At 41.9% G+C, this 15,245-nt stretch overlaps 2 protein-coding genes across 7 annotated transcripts in view; both read left to right on the forward strand.

Annotated features, from left to right (window-relative positions):
• Positions 1 to 7,044, forward strand: part of iffo1b (intermediate filament family orphan 1b) — a 41,505-nt gene extending 34,461 nt beyond the window's left edge. For 5 of the 6 annotated variants that reach the window (XM_055903379.1, XM_055903378.1, XM_055903381.1 and 2 more), the window contains 2 exons: positions 944 to 1,074; positions 1,368 to 7,044. In XM_055903379.1, the coding sequence (XP_055759354.1) occupies positions 944 to 1,074; positions 1,368 to 1,476 (240 nt within the window). In that variant the 3' untranslated portion in view covers positions 1,477 to 7,044. Of the gene's footprint in view, positions 1 to 82; positions 1,075 to 1,367 lie in introns of those variants that run through there. The other variant, XM_055903384.1, reaches the window with a different exon arrangement.
• Positions 7,045 to 7,143: 99 nt separating this feature from the next.
• On the forward strand, positions 7,144 to 15,234 carry LOC129837319 (tumor necrosis factor receptor superfamily member 14-like). The gene is made up of 11 exons (XM_055903388.1): positions 7,144 to 7,497; positions 7,753 to 7,822; positions 7,954 to 8,008; positions 9,002 to 9,112; positions 12,122 to 12,271; positions 12,427 to 12,511; positions 12,825 to 12,883; positions 13,042 to 13,158; positions 13,526 to 13,545; positions 13,698 to 13,821; positions 14,077 to 15,234. The coding sequence occupies exons 2-11, from the start codon at positions 7,754 to 7,756 to the stop codon at positions 14,343 to 14,345; spliced, it is 1,059 nt and encodes a 352-aa protein (XP_055759363.1). The 5' UTR covers positions 7,144 to 7,497; position 7,753; the 3' UTR covers positions 14,346 to 15,234.
• Positions 15,235 to 15,245: the final 11 nt, after the last annotated feature.

Genomic DNA, 15,245 nt, shown 5'->3' on the forward strand with positions numbered 1-15,245 from the left:
TATGACTCGGCTACAGCTAACAGTGATGTGTTTCTCCCCAGTATGACTCGGTTACAGCTAAGAGTGATGTGTTTCTCCCCAGTATGACTTGGCTACAGCTAAGAGTGATGTGTTTCTCCCCAGTATGACTCGGCTACAGCTAAGAGTGATGTGTTTCTCCCCAGTATGACTCGGCTACAGCTAAGAGTGATGTGTTTCTCCCCAGTATGACTTGGCTACAGCTAAGAGTGATGTGTTTCTCCCCAGTATGACTCGGCTACAGCTAAGAGTGATGTGTTTCTCCCCAGTATGACTCGGCTACAGCTAAGAGTGATGTGTTTCTCCCCAGTATGACTCGGCTACAGCTAAGAGTGATGTGTTTCTCCCCAGTATGACTCGGCTACAGCTAAGAGTGATGTGTTTCTCCCCAGTATGACTCGGCTACAACTAAGAGTGATGTGTTTCTCCCCAGTATGACTCGGCTACAGCTAAGAGTGATGTGTTTCTCCCCAGTATGACTCGGCTACAGCTAAGAGTGATGTGTTTCTCCCCAGTATGACTTGGCTACAACTAAGAGTGATGTGTTTCTCCCCAGTATGACTCGGCTACAGCTAAGAGTGATGTGTTTCTCCCCAGTATGACTTGGCTACAGCTAAGAGTGATGTGTTTCTCCCCAGTATGACTTGGCTACAGCTAAGAGTGATGTGTTTCTCCCCAGTATGACTCGGCTACAGCTAAGAGTGATGTGTTTCTCCCCAGTATGACTCGGCTACAGCTAAGAGTGATGTGTTTCTCCCCAGTATGACTCGGCTACAGCTAAGAGTGATGTGTTTCTCCCCAGTATGACTTGGCTACAGCTAAGAGTGATGTGTTTCTCCCCGGTATGACTCGGCTACAGCTAAGAGTGATGTGTTTCTCCCCAGTATGACTCGGCTACAGCTAAGAGTGATGTGTTTCTCCCCAGTATGACTTGGCTACAGCTAAGAGTGATATGAACCGTCACCTACATGAATACATGGAGATGTGTTCTATGAAGAGAGGCCTGGATGTACAGATGGAGACCTGCAGGAGACTCATCACCCAGAGTGGGGACAAGTACACTCACTCCCTCACTCTCTGCCACCGGCATTCTCTTCTCTCTCTCACGGTTTGTCTTTGGCTCACTTTTAATGACCTACAGTAGTTTACAGTAATCTGTCAATTTTCTTTGACCAAGTTTTAACCGCATTCTTGTGCCTACTGTATACCTGTTATTGTCTAAATGATGCATTCCCCCAAAAATGATTTTCTCTTTCTTTCTCCCTCTCTTTCTCTCTCTGTCTCTACCTCTCTTTCTCTCTCGCTCTTTCTCTCTCTTTCTCTCGCTCACTTGCTCGCTCTCTTTATAGTAAGCCTGGCTCTCCTGTGGCTGTGGCTGGTGAGGAGAGCGTTGACCAGGCAGAGAAGGAAGGGACAACAGCATCACCTCCTCTCTCCAACTCTCCTCCCAGATCATGACCTATCAAGACCACCTCCATCACATGACCTTCATTCCATCCAACCACAGCACCACTCAACACTCCGCTGTCACTATAGCAACGCCATGTTTACATTCTAACCACTAGATGTTTGTTAGTCTATTTTTCATATTCTTCATGCTATCTTCATTCACAAGGCTCAATATAGGAAAGTGGCAGATCTATCTGTTTTAGCGACGGTGTAGTGTTGTGTGTTTCCAACAGCTTTTAGTTCCCCTCTACTGGAAAGTGGTATTACTAACACCATGGAAGTCTGTACATAAGAATCCACTGTTTAGCAGAGCAAAGGTAACGAGGTAATGGATTGAAATACACAACTTGAATTGAGAATACCTCATAGAAACTTATGAGCAATATTTGAATGAACTCATATGAGTTGTAGGCTAGCGTGTACTTTTAAGGTAGTTGTTGGTACTACAGAGAACCATGGTAATAACTCTCCTATAGCATGATCCATTTCCACACAGCCATAATGATAAACACACCGCACACACACACCAACACACACCAATACATTCATGTCAGGCTAGCAGATCATTCTAACAGTGTGCTGTCCTGTTGCTACATCATGAGGGTTGTTTTCAGACTCAGTCAAACTCACCTAGAAGTATAACACAGTAAATATAAGCCTTAGGGTGTGTTTGTAAATTCACTCTGGAGTGCCAGAGTGCGCTCTGGGCGTTCGTAAATTTAAAGCTTTGTCAGATTGTCAGTTCGTAAATTCAGAGTGTTTCGCTCTCGGAGCGTTCAGAGCGCACAAGGAGTAGGGTTGATCAGAGTGTTCTGACCTCACAACCGCAGTCAAGCACCCAAGCTAACTGGCTAAAGTTGGCTAGCTTGCTAGCTACTTCCAGACAAAAATGAGAGAACACCTCACTCTGACCATTTTACTCACCCTAGCAGAACTGATTAGGTTGTTTTTGTTATCCAGAGTGTTGGTGACTGTAACTGTGACAATTTCATTACGCTATTTTGCCTACGTTTACTGACACCGGCCATATTCAATGGGTGTTGAGCGTTAGTAAATTCATCAGATGAGAATGGAGTAGATAGCCAGAAAAAATTTACAAAGCAAAGCCCAGTTGGCAAGAGAGAGAAACTCCAGATTAATCACTTTATTAGCAACAAAACAGAAATATACTGTACTGTATCATAGTTATTCAAACGGGCTAAAATAATATAAAATCACTCATTTTATCAAGACATCTATACTTCATTCATATGTATCAATGAAAACTAGAAAAAAGTCAAATAGTAAACTAAACTCTAAGATGCAGTCACTCAGATGGCGTCAATGATATCCCCTGTGTGGGATTCTGAACTCACGAGTCACATTTTGAAACAAAAGCCTGCCCGTCTCCCTGCCCTTTTGTTGACATCAGACAGGGAGTCAAGGTAACATTATTTTACTGTCCTGTTTCACTTACCTGGTATTTACTAAGGAATTATTGGATAACATTGTGTAACATTGTATTCTTTCTTCAACACAACTGGTAACTAACTACCTGGTACTAAATGTTACATAGTGGTGCTTGTTTCACTGAATCCCAAAGAACCCCAAAGTAGTGTGCCGGGTAAAGTAAATAGGAGACTGTAACCAGAGTCAACAAGAGGAGTGGGGGGGGAGAGAGAGAGCAGAGATTTTTGTTTTAGAATGCATCTGTAGCCTATGGTTTCCACTAGATAACACAGCCACAAAGTTAAAATTGGATATATCGTAATATTTCATGAAAATACAAATGTGCTTTTTGGTCTTAATTTAAGGTTATGGTTATGCAGAAGGTTAGGAGTGTGGTTAAGTTTAGGGTCAGATTTTAAGACGATAAATTGTAGAAATAGGCAGGGTTTATGACTTTGTGGTTGTGTAAACTAGTGATGACCATAGCCTAGCCTGGTTCCAGATCTGTATATGTGCTTTAGTCAACTCCTCTAACTATCGTTGTCATGCCATATGCTTTTCTATGTGACTCCAGAGAGGTTATCTCTGCCACTGATCCACTTCTATCAGGTACTTTGACTTTTGGCATGGCAACTATGGTGAGAAAAGGTCGCTAGAGCACATACTGATCTGGGACCAGGCTAGTCATAGGCTCTGTGCCGGCCCTATATGTGGTAGTGCAGTGTGAATAGTGTAAATAGTGAATAGTGTAAAGCTGATCTGAGGTCAGCTCTGGGGCCTTGCCCTGCTCTCTGTGTGTCTCTGTCACTGACACAGGGAGAGGGATACATATGACAAAGGGCATTGACACCCAAGTGTTGTTATACCTACGAGCTGTATTGTATACTAATGTTTTGTTTAGTTTCCAGCAGCAGAGAGCAGAGGAAGGCCCTGCTACTCTGTCCTCTAGCAGGGAGATAGGTAGGCTAGGCTATGAGAAGTTAGATGGGAGAGATCTGTGTATCTGTTCTGTACTCTCTATTTTTATGTGCTGTAGTCTGATCTGGTTGGTAAGGACTCAAATGCATCAGTAGTATTGTATCTGAGAGAAAAGGAAGATTGATGAACAGGCTATAAAAGACAGAATGTCCACAGATGAACAAATAGACAGACCGACAGATGAATGTACAGTATGGGTAGATAGATGGACAGATTAATGAATTGATGGACAGATTGATGACCTGCTGAGATAATTTATGTTTGCTACTTGAATGTCAAAGCAACTGAAAACAAGCAGTCTGAATTAACTTTGAGAAATATTGCTGACACATTGTTATAGAAGTACTAAATACTGATGCTGAAAAGCTATCTGACTCAGTGCTTGATATGGCCTAACCTATTTTTGAGCTTAAAAGTTAGCCGTTTATAAAGAAAGAGCAAAGCAAATATGTATATTCAATAAACAGCAGTAACAGCAGTAATAACAGTATTAAATGTAACAGAAGAATGACATGTACAGATGTAAGATCTTAATTTGATCACTTTTGTTGCTGAGAATTTTCCTGTTCTAAAAAGGCTTCTGAAGTTTGTAATTTCCACTTTGAAATTTCAGACTTGATTTTCCCTAATGAAAAATGCATCAACCCCTACAAAATTGGCCATTAATTATAATCCACATAATAAATCACATTTCCTGTTGCTGCAGAATTTTGTCTTGCTGTAGCAAACTGGCTCAAATTATGATTCTACATCTGTAATAATTCGAACTCGTACACGTCACGAATGTAAACAATTATTGAAGGAAAACTTATTTTATTTTCTCCACTTGTCACTTCATATTTGTAGATGTGGCGAAATAGTGAAATTGTTAGAGCTGAGGAGTAGATTTCCTCTCTGTTAATTCAACATACACTATGTTATTATTCAGTAGAATGTAGATGTACAATACAGTTTTGTTTCTCTTCCTTGACATTGAAAGATGCATTACTTTGAGTATAAAACACTCGCTTACCTCAGATTAACAATATTTAATAACTCTTTACTTTGAGTATAAAACACTCTCTTACCTCAGATAAACAATATTTAATAACTCTTTACTTTGAGTATAAAACACTCTCTTACCTCAGATAAACAATATTTAATAACTCAATAATAGAACACAAGGATTCCTTCACAAATACTATCTCTTAATCAACAACCAAATGGAGGCTTCAGTTTAGTTCATTTCATTTGTGTTTCTTTCTTTTTCTTGTTTGATGAGGGAGATGTTGAATCGGGTGCAGGCTGCTGGTCACCTTAGTATTGTAGAAGGGTTTCCAAGGCTTTCTCTGAATGATTATATAGGTTGTGAAGAACAGGTTTTGGAACCATGAAAAAAAGATATGCATGTCTTAAGCTATGTATTGGGTATGCCATTCCTTGGGCTAGGAGTTTCTCCTGACCACATGACCTAGATCCTAGACCGGGGTATTCAACTCTGACCCTACGAGGTCCGGAGCCTGCTGGTTTTCTGCTCTACCTGATTTACTAATTGCACCACCTGGTGTCCCAGGTCTAAATCAGTCCCTGATTAGAGGGGAACAATGAAAACATGCAGTGGACCTGGCTTTGAGGTCCCGAGTTGAGTTTGAGGGTCCTATGCTATAATGCTTGGGTTTTTTCTGCTCGGGTCATATGGCCAGTAAAACTCCTGGCCCTAGCGTTCCTGCCCTTTGGCCAGGACTGGAGATTAAAATGGAGAATAGAAGGCAGCGGAGAAATAGTGTGAGAATATGTACTGTTTTTTTTTCTTTGTATATTTTACTACACGCACAGAGAGACTGAGTCTCTGCAGTATGTATGCATGAGTCAGCGTGTATGTTAGGAGAGTGTTCTAATGTCCTTGGTTTTTAAAAAGAGTTTTACTGGTTCACTTACAACATGAAGAATACAATAGTCCCAAATGCACACTGTCTTCCAGTGTCTGTCTGACAATAGACCAATTCATATCCTCTTCACAACTGAACTGAAGGCTAACGGTATAACTGAATCATTGTAAACTAGAGTGGTAGGGACCATACAGTGATGTGTTCTGCTGACTGGATTCCCATCTCTACAAATGTCTGTAAATCGCCTTGAAATACTGTAAATATGTAAATCAAAGATGTACAATAATCGCTCTAATATTCCTTCAATAATCCACTTTCTTCATGAGTGTATGTGATTACAAAGTAAATTCTTTTTAAAAATGGCACCAAATTGTAAAGAAAAAAGAAAAAAGATTACTACTCAAAATGCTTAACATAATGAGGGTATGATTGCTATGATATTGTATGCATTAAAGGAAAACGCTATGTTGGATATATTGTATGTTTAAACACTGGCAATGCAAGGAGGTCCACAGTCAAAAATACTTAAGTGTCAGGTTCCCGGATTTGGCACATAGCTGAACTTTTAATGTGGATGGAGATATTTGATTGGTCCTTAATATTTCTCGTAGACCAGGAGCCAATACTCTTGCTCTGTGAGGGCCAGTGTATTCTCTCGTCCATATATTTTTACCATCAACTAATTCCATCTGGCCTTGGTAAGCTAGCATGCAGGTGAATAGACTGAGTTGTCAAGGAGAAGACTGTTAGGAATCACCAGAGCCTCATTTACTAAGCATCTGCACCAGTGCCATGTTTACACCTGCTCTGTTCAAAAGGGAACGAGTCATAGAACAAAGGGTCAAGGGACAAGTAAAGTCTGTTTTCTGTTTCTAGCTTTGTATCTCATCTTATAATTCCCTCTGAAAATAGCAAGTGTAAACATTGCACTGCTTGATAAATCAGGCCTTGGTCTTTGTTTTGGTGAGGTGTGAGTTCCGTGAAACTGGACTGTCCCCTTGAACATGTGTGCTTCAACGCAGAGCTCTGTGTACTGACAGAGAGTTCAACGCAGAGCTCTGTGTACTGACAGAGAGTTCAACGCAGAGCTCTGTGTACTGACAGAGAGTTCAACGCAGAGCTCTGTGTACTGACAGAGAGTTCAACGCAGAGCTCTGTGTACTGACAGAGAGTTCAACGCAGAGCTCTGTGTACTGACAGAGAGTTCAACGCAGAGCTCTGTGTACTGACAGAGAGTTCAACGCAGAGCTCTGTGTACTGACAGAGAGATGGAATGAAGAATAAAAGATACAGCTGAGCAATATTATTGTGTGTGTGTTTTTTTTGTGTGGATTTGGTGAGTTTATGCTGGAAACCCACTTGCATTGGCTGCTATGTGTGTCTGTACTTCCTGAACTCCACCTGCCTGATAAGATAACTTTACGAGGACAGCGAGATCAAATGTTCGTGACAAACTGTCTTTCACATCTTAAAGTATGTGTCAAAAATGATGAGACTTTGGTTCAGAAGCATTAGTCACGCTGCTGACATGCCTGTCTTGTCTGTCTCTATCTTATAAATACACCACAACATCACTGTCAGTACACAGTGGGCGGGAGAGACAGGAAGAGAGGAAGATGTCACAGGTGAAGGAAATAATGACGCAAAGGATGGGTAGAGAAGAGAGCGACACACCTTAAAAAATAATAGTTGGGGGGGGGTCGAAGTTGTAGACAACAAATACTTGGCATTTGGTGTGGTCTCTACAGTGCTAAAGGTAAGACTAGATTATCTTATGTGTTGGTAGTTTTCAACACAGGTTTTTACATTGATATATTTTGAACTGAAATGAGGCTCAAAGCTAGAAGTTAGTGCAGTCACCATCAAATTGTGATAAACTTACAGATTTTCAACATTCAACCTTCTAACATCCTCTGGCATTATTTGTTGTGTGTACTTTTTAATACCTATTTAGAAATGTTACTGAATGAACTCAAATGACAAATTGTTAATGATTTAACATTGTTTATAGAATGGTGATGGAACAGTTCTTTGTGGCTGTGCTAATGATGTCTGCACACCTAGCAGTCTCATATCCTCTGGTAACCATTTTGCCCCTTATGTCCATTTTTATTATTTGATATGACTGCTTATGAAAGCTGTTAGAACCATTTGACATCTGTTACAACAGTATGACAGTAGACCTCATGAGACTGTGTGTTTGTGTTGTCAGACTACAGAGAGCTATTACATGGATGGAGGGAGACAATGCAGACTGTGTCCACCAGGTGAGAAAGGAATGCCCTCCATCATAGGCTCTTACTTTTTATTTTATTTATTGTTCCCTTGTTTTTCTTCCCTCATCTCCACATCATCCTACAATCAACCATTTTTTACATTAATAGTGAGGCAGATCATTTCAGAATGTGTGTGAGTGTGCATAGGTTCTTAAGAATCATGAGAGAGTTTCTCTCTCTCATGATGAGAAGTGGAGCTCTGTGCTATGACCACATCCTTCATTAGTATGCAGACTAGGCCAACAGGCTCTCGCTCTGTGCGCTCCTCCATCTCTTCCTGTTATTCTCTGCTCTCTGCCGCTATGCTCCCTCTCTTCTCACTCAGCAACAGACCGTGTACTAAAACGTTACCTGAATGTGCGTGTGCCTATGTGTCTAAAAGAGTTAGCATTATGTTCTGACATCCGCTACTCATGTAGTCTTCTACAGGACATTTCTAAAACTGCAGCGTCCATCAGTTTGTATTGTTATTGTAGTGCTCTCTTATGTCTTGACTTCCCTTGTCTCTTCACTCTCTCCTCTCTCCTCTCTTTCTACCTCATTCTCTCTATCGCCCCATTTCCCTATATTTTTCCCAAACTTAATTTCCTTTACTCCATATCTGCTGTCCCATGTCTTACAGCCATCAAACCACTGGACACTTCCTGTTTCACATTGAGTATTTAAATACTCTATTCCCAACATAGCTCATTCTAATATATCTACTGCTGTACATATCATTCTTAGTATATCTTGTGTAAATTCTTCCAGTGTACTGTACATACGCATAGATTGCATTCGTTTTGTTGATTTTATTCGTCCCGACGTTCTTGAATTCTTATAAAAATCATCACTTAAATCATTTGTGTACTTGTTTGACATTTTACTGCGTTGTTAAGCGCTAGTAACACAAGCATTTTCGCTGCACCCGCTTTAACATCTGCTAAACTGTGTATGCGACCAATACACTGATTTGATATGTTTCACCTCCCCTCTCTCTCTCAGGTCATTATCAGAAGTCCTGTTCAGAGTGCTCTCCCTGTCGAGATGGTTCCTACACAACACGATTGAACGCAGAGTCCAGTTGTCATTCCTGCTTTAAAGACTGCAAACGTGGTACATGAACACAAACACAACTCATTGTAACATCTTTATTTCGTGGGAAATACTTCAACTGTATATTGTTTCTAAATCATTGTCATTTTTTTGTGTTTTTTGGCGCCATTTTGAGCCTGTAATCGAACCCACAAATGCTGATGCTCCAGATACTCAACTAGTCTAAAGGCCAGTTTTATTGCTTCTTTAATCAGAACAACAGTTTTCAGATGTGCTAACATAATTGCAAAAGGGTTTTCTAAGGATCAATTGTATTATTTTAATGGACAAAAAATTTGCTTTTCTTTCAAAAACAAGAACATTTCTCAGTAACCCTGCACTTTTGAATGGTAGTGTATGTACAGTGCATTCGGAAAGTATTCAGACCCCTTGACTTTATCCACTGTTATGTTACAGCTTTATTCTAAAATGTATTAAATCGTTTTTTTCCCCCTCATCAATCTACACACAATACCCCATAATAACAAAGCAAAAACTGTTTTTTTGAAATTTTGGCAAATTTATAGAAAATAAAAAATGAAATATCACATTTACATAAGTATTCTGACCCTTCACTCAGTACATTGTTGAAGCACCTTTGGCAGAGATTACAGCCACAGGTCTTCTTGGGTATGACGCTACAAGCTTGGCACAGCTGTATTTGGGCAGTTTCTCCCATTCTTCTCTGCAGATCCCCTCAAGCTCTGTCAGTTTGGATGGGGAGTGTCGCTGCACAGCTATTTTCAGGTCTCTCCAGAGATGTTCGATCGGGTTCAAGTCCGAGCTCTGGCTGGGCCACTCAAGACTTGTCCTGAAGCCAGTCCTGCGTTGTCTTGGCTGTGTGCTTAGGGTCGTTGTCCTGTTGGAAGGTGAACCTTCGCCCCAGTCTGAGGTCCTGAGCTCTCTGGGGCAGGTTTTCATCAAGGATGTCGCTGTTCTTTGCTCCGTTCATCTTTCCCTTGATCCTGACTAGTCTCCCAGTCTCTGCCGCTGAAAAACACCCCCACAGCATGATGCTGCCACCACCATGCTTCACCGTAGGGATGGTGCCAGGTTTCCTCCAGATGTGATGCTTGGCATTCATGCCAGAGAGTTCAATCTTGGTTCCATCAGACCAGAGAATCTTCTCATGGTCTGAGAATCCTTTAATTGCCTTTTGGCAAACTCCAAGCGGGCTGTCATGTGCCTTTTACTGAGGAGTGGCTTCCGTCTGACCACTCTATCATAAAGGCCTGATTGGTGGAGTGCTGAAGAGATGGTTGTCCTTCTGGAAGGTTCTCCCATCGCCACAGAGGAGCTCTGAAGCTCTGTCAGAGTGACCATCGGGTTCTTGGTCACCTCCCTGACCAAGGCCCTTCTCCCCTGATTGCTCAGTTTGGCTGGGCGGCCAGCTCTAGGAAGAGTGTTGGTGGTTCCAAACTTCTTCCATTTAAGAATGTTGAAGGCCACTGTGTTCTTGGAGACCTTCAATGCTGCAGAAATGTTTTGGTACCCTTCCCCAGATTTGTGCCTCGACACAATCCTGTCTCGGAGCTCTTCGGACAATTCCTTTGACCTCATGACTTGGTGTTTGCTCTGATATGCACTATCAACTCTGGGACCTTATGTAGACAGGTGTGTGCCTTTCCAAATCATGTTCAATCAACTGAATTTACCACAGGTGGACTCCAATCAAGTTGTAGAAACATCTCAAGGATGATCAATGGAAACAGGATGCACATTTCTAAAAACCTGTTTTGGCTTTGTCATTGTGGGGTATTGTGTGTAGATTGATGAGGAAAATGTTTTCTTTAATCCATTTAGAATAAGGCTGTGACGTACCAAAATGTGGAAAAGTCAAGGGGTCTGAATACTTTCTGAATTCACTGTACATTCTACACACATTTTACATGCATGGTATTTTTTTATATATATTTTTTTTGCAGTGGTTACATAGCAGGAATAAAGTAATTTGGTATTTTGATATACATTAGATCTAGATAGATAGTACTAATACATTGTGTTTTCAGTCATAACTATTAAAGAACATGAGTTTTTAAACCCACCCCTCAGCTACACTGTCAATCCCAGCTATCTCCATAAAACCACCCCTCAGCTACTCTGTCAATCCCAGCTATCTCCATAAAACCACCCCTCAGCTACTCTGTCAATCCCACCTATCTCCATAAACCCACCCCTCAGCTACTCTGTCAATCCCACCTATCTGCATAAACCCACCCCTCAGCTTCTCTGTCCATCCCACCTATCTCCATAAACCCACCCCTCAGCTACTCTGTCAATCCCACCTATCTCCATAAACCCACCCCTCAGCTACTCTGTCCATCCCACCTATTTCCATAAACCCACCCCTCAGCTACTCTGTCAATCCCACCTATCTGCATAAACCCACCGCTCAGCTACTCTGTCCATCCCACCTATCTCCATAAACCCACCCCTCAGCTACTCTGTCAATCCCACCTATCTGCATAAACCCACCCCTCAGCTACTCTGTCCATCCCACCTATCTCCATAAACCCACCCCTCAGCTACTCTGTCAATCCCACCTATCTGCATAAACCCACCCCTCAGCTACTCTGTCCATCCCACCTATCTCCATAAACCCACCCCTCAGCTACTCTGTCAATCCCACCTATCTCCATAAACCCACCCCTCAGCTACTCTGTCCATCCCACCTATCTCCATAAACCCACCCCTCAGCTACTCTGTCCATCCCACCTATCTCCATAAACCCACCCCTCAGCTACTCTGTCCATCCCACCTATCTGCATAAACCCACCCCTCAGCTACTCTGTCAATCCCACCTATCTGCATAAACCCACCCCTCAGCTACTCTGTCCATCCCACCTATCTCCATAAACTGCCCTCTTATGATTTCCATATGCCATACATGTAATTTCTTACCAGAAGTTATAAAGGTATGTGTACAGTATGGACACTATTTATTACCATGTAATAGCTGCACTAAACTTTTTGTTCTGGCTGTGTGTGTGTGTGTGTGTGTGTGCGTGTGTGTGTGTGTGTGTGTGTCAGATTTGCACCTGGTGGAGGATGAGCCGTGTACTTCTATATCGAACGCTAGATGTCGCTGTGAGGCTGGTTTTACCTGCACTGACAAAGACGACCAGACAGGAAACTGTAGAGACTGTGAGAAGATCCCTCAGCTGCCGCCACCTAGCAATGGTACTGTACAGTGTGTGTGTGCTCACTGGCCTTCTCTTATGCCTGACTTCCTTCACTGTGTTGTATTCTTGCCAGGTTCTGGGTATTGAATCAGTGTTTGGCTGTGGATAGATGTTGATGTTTTGCTGCCTGTGTGCACTCTGCTCTGATTACAGTAGTGGGCATCAGAAACAACCAGACAGGAACTTCCTCTGAACACAGCAGGACTTCCTCTTCCGCTGGACGCTGTCAACCTCCCAAGTGAGCCTTTATCCTTTTTTATTCTCCCTACTTAAACATACTGTCACATACTGGAACCAGACAGATAAATAGGCTCTGGTTGAAGCCTTCTCCTGCCAGGAGGGCCACCTCTGGCAAAGTTGTTATTTTATGGTATATAACCTTCATACAACCAGAAGATCTGGTATCAAAGATTTGTCAGATATATTAGTATTAATGGATATTTGGGATATTAAATACATTTCTCAGCTCACTGGCCCCACTTCAGTGTTGACAGGCTGTGAATTTGTAGGGATATGTTACATGATGAGTCCTTTACCTCTGTCTCACCCAGGTGTGACACTCCACAATCACCAGTCTCACAAGCAGGCAACGCCACTCATCACACCACAGGTGAGTGAGTGAGTGAGTGAGTGAGTGAGTGAGTGAGTGAGTGAGTGAGTGTGTGTGTGTGTGTGTGTGTCCATCAGTTATTTTAATTACAGTCAGAATATATTGTAACTGTGAGAAGGTACAGATACAGTAGTTTCTCCATCTCCTTTCCCCACCAGCTGACACCAGCAAACACTTGGCAGCCATTTTGTGTCCTATGGTGGTCATTGGAATCCTAGCCGTTATCATTCTGTTATGTATCCGTCGCCCAGGAGATGAAGCCTGTTTCAAACAAGGTAAGGCAGTGTTCCTCTGTTCAGTCTCAACTGTAGTCAGATCATTGTGTTAGAGCAGACTCTCTCTCGACACTAGAATGAGATGAGGAAGGATTAGACAGTGATAAATCTCAGGAGAGGTCTGCACTGGGAGCCAACTGTAGCTTCTTGTGAATGTAATTGAATTAAAAGATTGCAACACTCTCTCTGTGTAGACCTACTTACCAGTTTCTAGTGTCTACATGTACCTAGAAAGCATTCAAATGCAGAGTTAAGATGATAAAACATTGCCCTTTCAATCATAGATGATTAATCAATGAAGTACCCATGAGTGGCTTACCATCAGTTTGCTGGGTTCAATAATAGATTTGTGTCTGTTATTTTCCAGCTCTCAAGTTCTGTAACAAGGTATGTATAATACCTACGGTAACTTACTACATTGTGTGTGTAATGTTTACATTGTCATTCATGTGTTCCTGACCTAAACCCTAAATAGGCATTGTTGACAATTGTGTATTCCAATAACTGGATTTCTGGTGAATTTCTGTGCTCTTATGAAGGGAGTAAGAGAAGCGTCGCCTAACAAGACCAAAGAGCCAACTCATCAACACTGTTCCAGAGAGACACAGACCAGAATTAAGCACCAGACAGTGGATCCACCACCTTTTACAGCAGCAAATATGGGTACTATGGATACATACAAAGAATTATTTTGACCCCAAGATCTTGATTTAAAAAGAAATCTAAATATGGTTGAGTCACTCTTGTGGTTTTTCCTATAGATGCACGTCAGTCGTTTAACTTGGAGTTTTGCAGAGATGATGCTTTGAAGTCCATGGGGGATTAGCATGGGAAGTTGATTAGTTTCAAGATCCATAGTGAGTAAGGCTGATGATGAATATAGAATCTAATATCACTTTCTCTCTGTGTCTCTCTCAGGCCCAGTCCATGTCCACAATGCTGGAACAGTCATCTTCAGTTTACTCAACCAGTTCACTGGTATGGGTGGAGGGACGGAAGAGAGAGGGCAGAAAGAGAGGGATGAGGAAGGAGAAGGACGTCCGGCCCACCCCACATCCTCCCCTAACATCCATCTATCCCAGGAGGAAAGGGATGGAGAGATGGACTGTATATTCTTCCCTTCACAGGAACAAGGGAAGGACAGTCATGTTTCTAAAGAGGAGGTGCATTGTGGGGAGGGAGATTGAGGACAGAGGACGCTCCAAGTGAAAGCTTCCCTTCTAGGATCAGTTTAGCCAACCCTACATCCTAATGTTAATCATAAGGAGGATTAAGACTGGTCTGACCCTGGATCAGTGGTAAGGGACATCATCTACCTGGGGGTCTATTCAGTCTGTATCACTGAAGTGTTACAGATTGCTTGATAGAAATGTAAAGGTCATTTTGATTGAGCCAACATATGGAGTGTTTAACGTGGATGCAGTCTCCACTGACGCGAGAACATTGCCTTTACATTTCTATCAGGCTGTAAAGCTGAACTTCTGAGATACAGATTGAATGGAGCCCTTACTCTCAGAAGAACACCGGTGAATCCCAAAACTCTAGAATGGCCATTATTTCCTGTCCCAAAACTCTAGAATGGCCATTATTTCCTGTCCCAAAACTCTAGAATTGCCATTATTTCCTGTCCCAAAACTCTAGAATTGCCATTATTTCCTGTCCCAAAACTCTAGAATGGCCATTATTTCCTGTCCCAAAACTCTAGAATGACCATTATTTCCTGTCCCAAAACTCAAGAATTGCCATTATTTCCTGTCCCAAAACTCTAGAATTGCCATGATTTCCTGTCCCAAAACTCTAGAATTGCCATTCTCTCCTGTCCCAAAACTCTAGAATTGCCATGATTTCCTGTCCCAAAACTCTAGAATTGCCATTACTTCCTGTCCTAGACCTAGATAGAGCTAGACATCTCACTATGCTGGTCATGTACACATCCACTTGCTCTCCTTTTATTGAACTGTATAATAAGCTTTCAGTCTCAACTGCTGCAAACTGTTTTTTTCTGTGTTCATGTGGCACCTTGAACTGTTTTTGCACAAATTAAAATCAAAATATTAAATATAATTTTTCAATGAATACAGGTGATG

This window comes from Salvelinus fontinalis, chromosome 38, assembly GCF_029448725.1.
Source record: "Salvelinus fontinalis isolate EN_2023a chromosome 38, ASM2944872v1, whole genome shotgun sequence".
Taxonomy (NCBI): Eukaryota; Metazoa; Chordata; class Actinopteri; order Salmoniformes; family Salmonidae; genus Salvelinus; species Salvelinus fontinalis.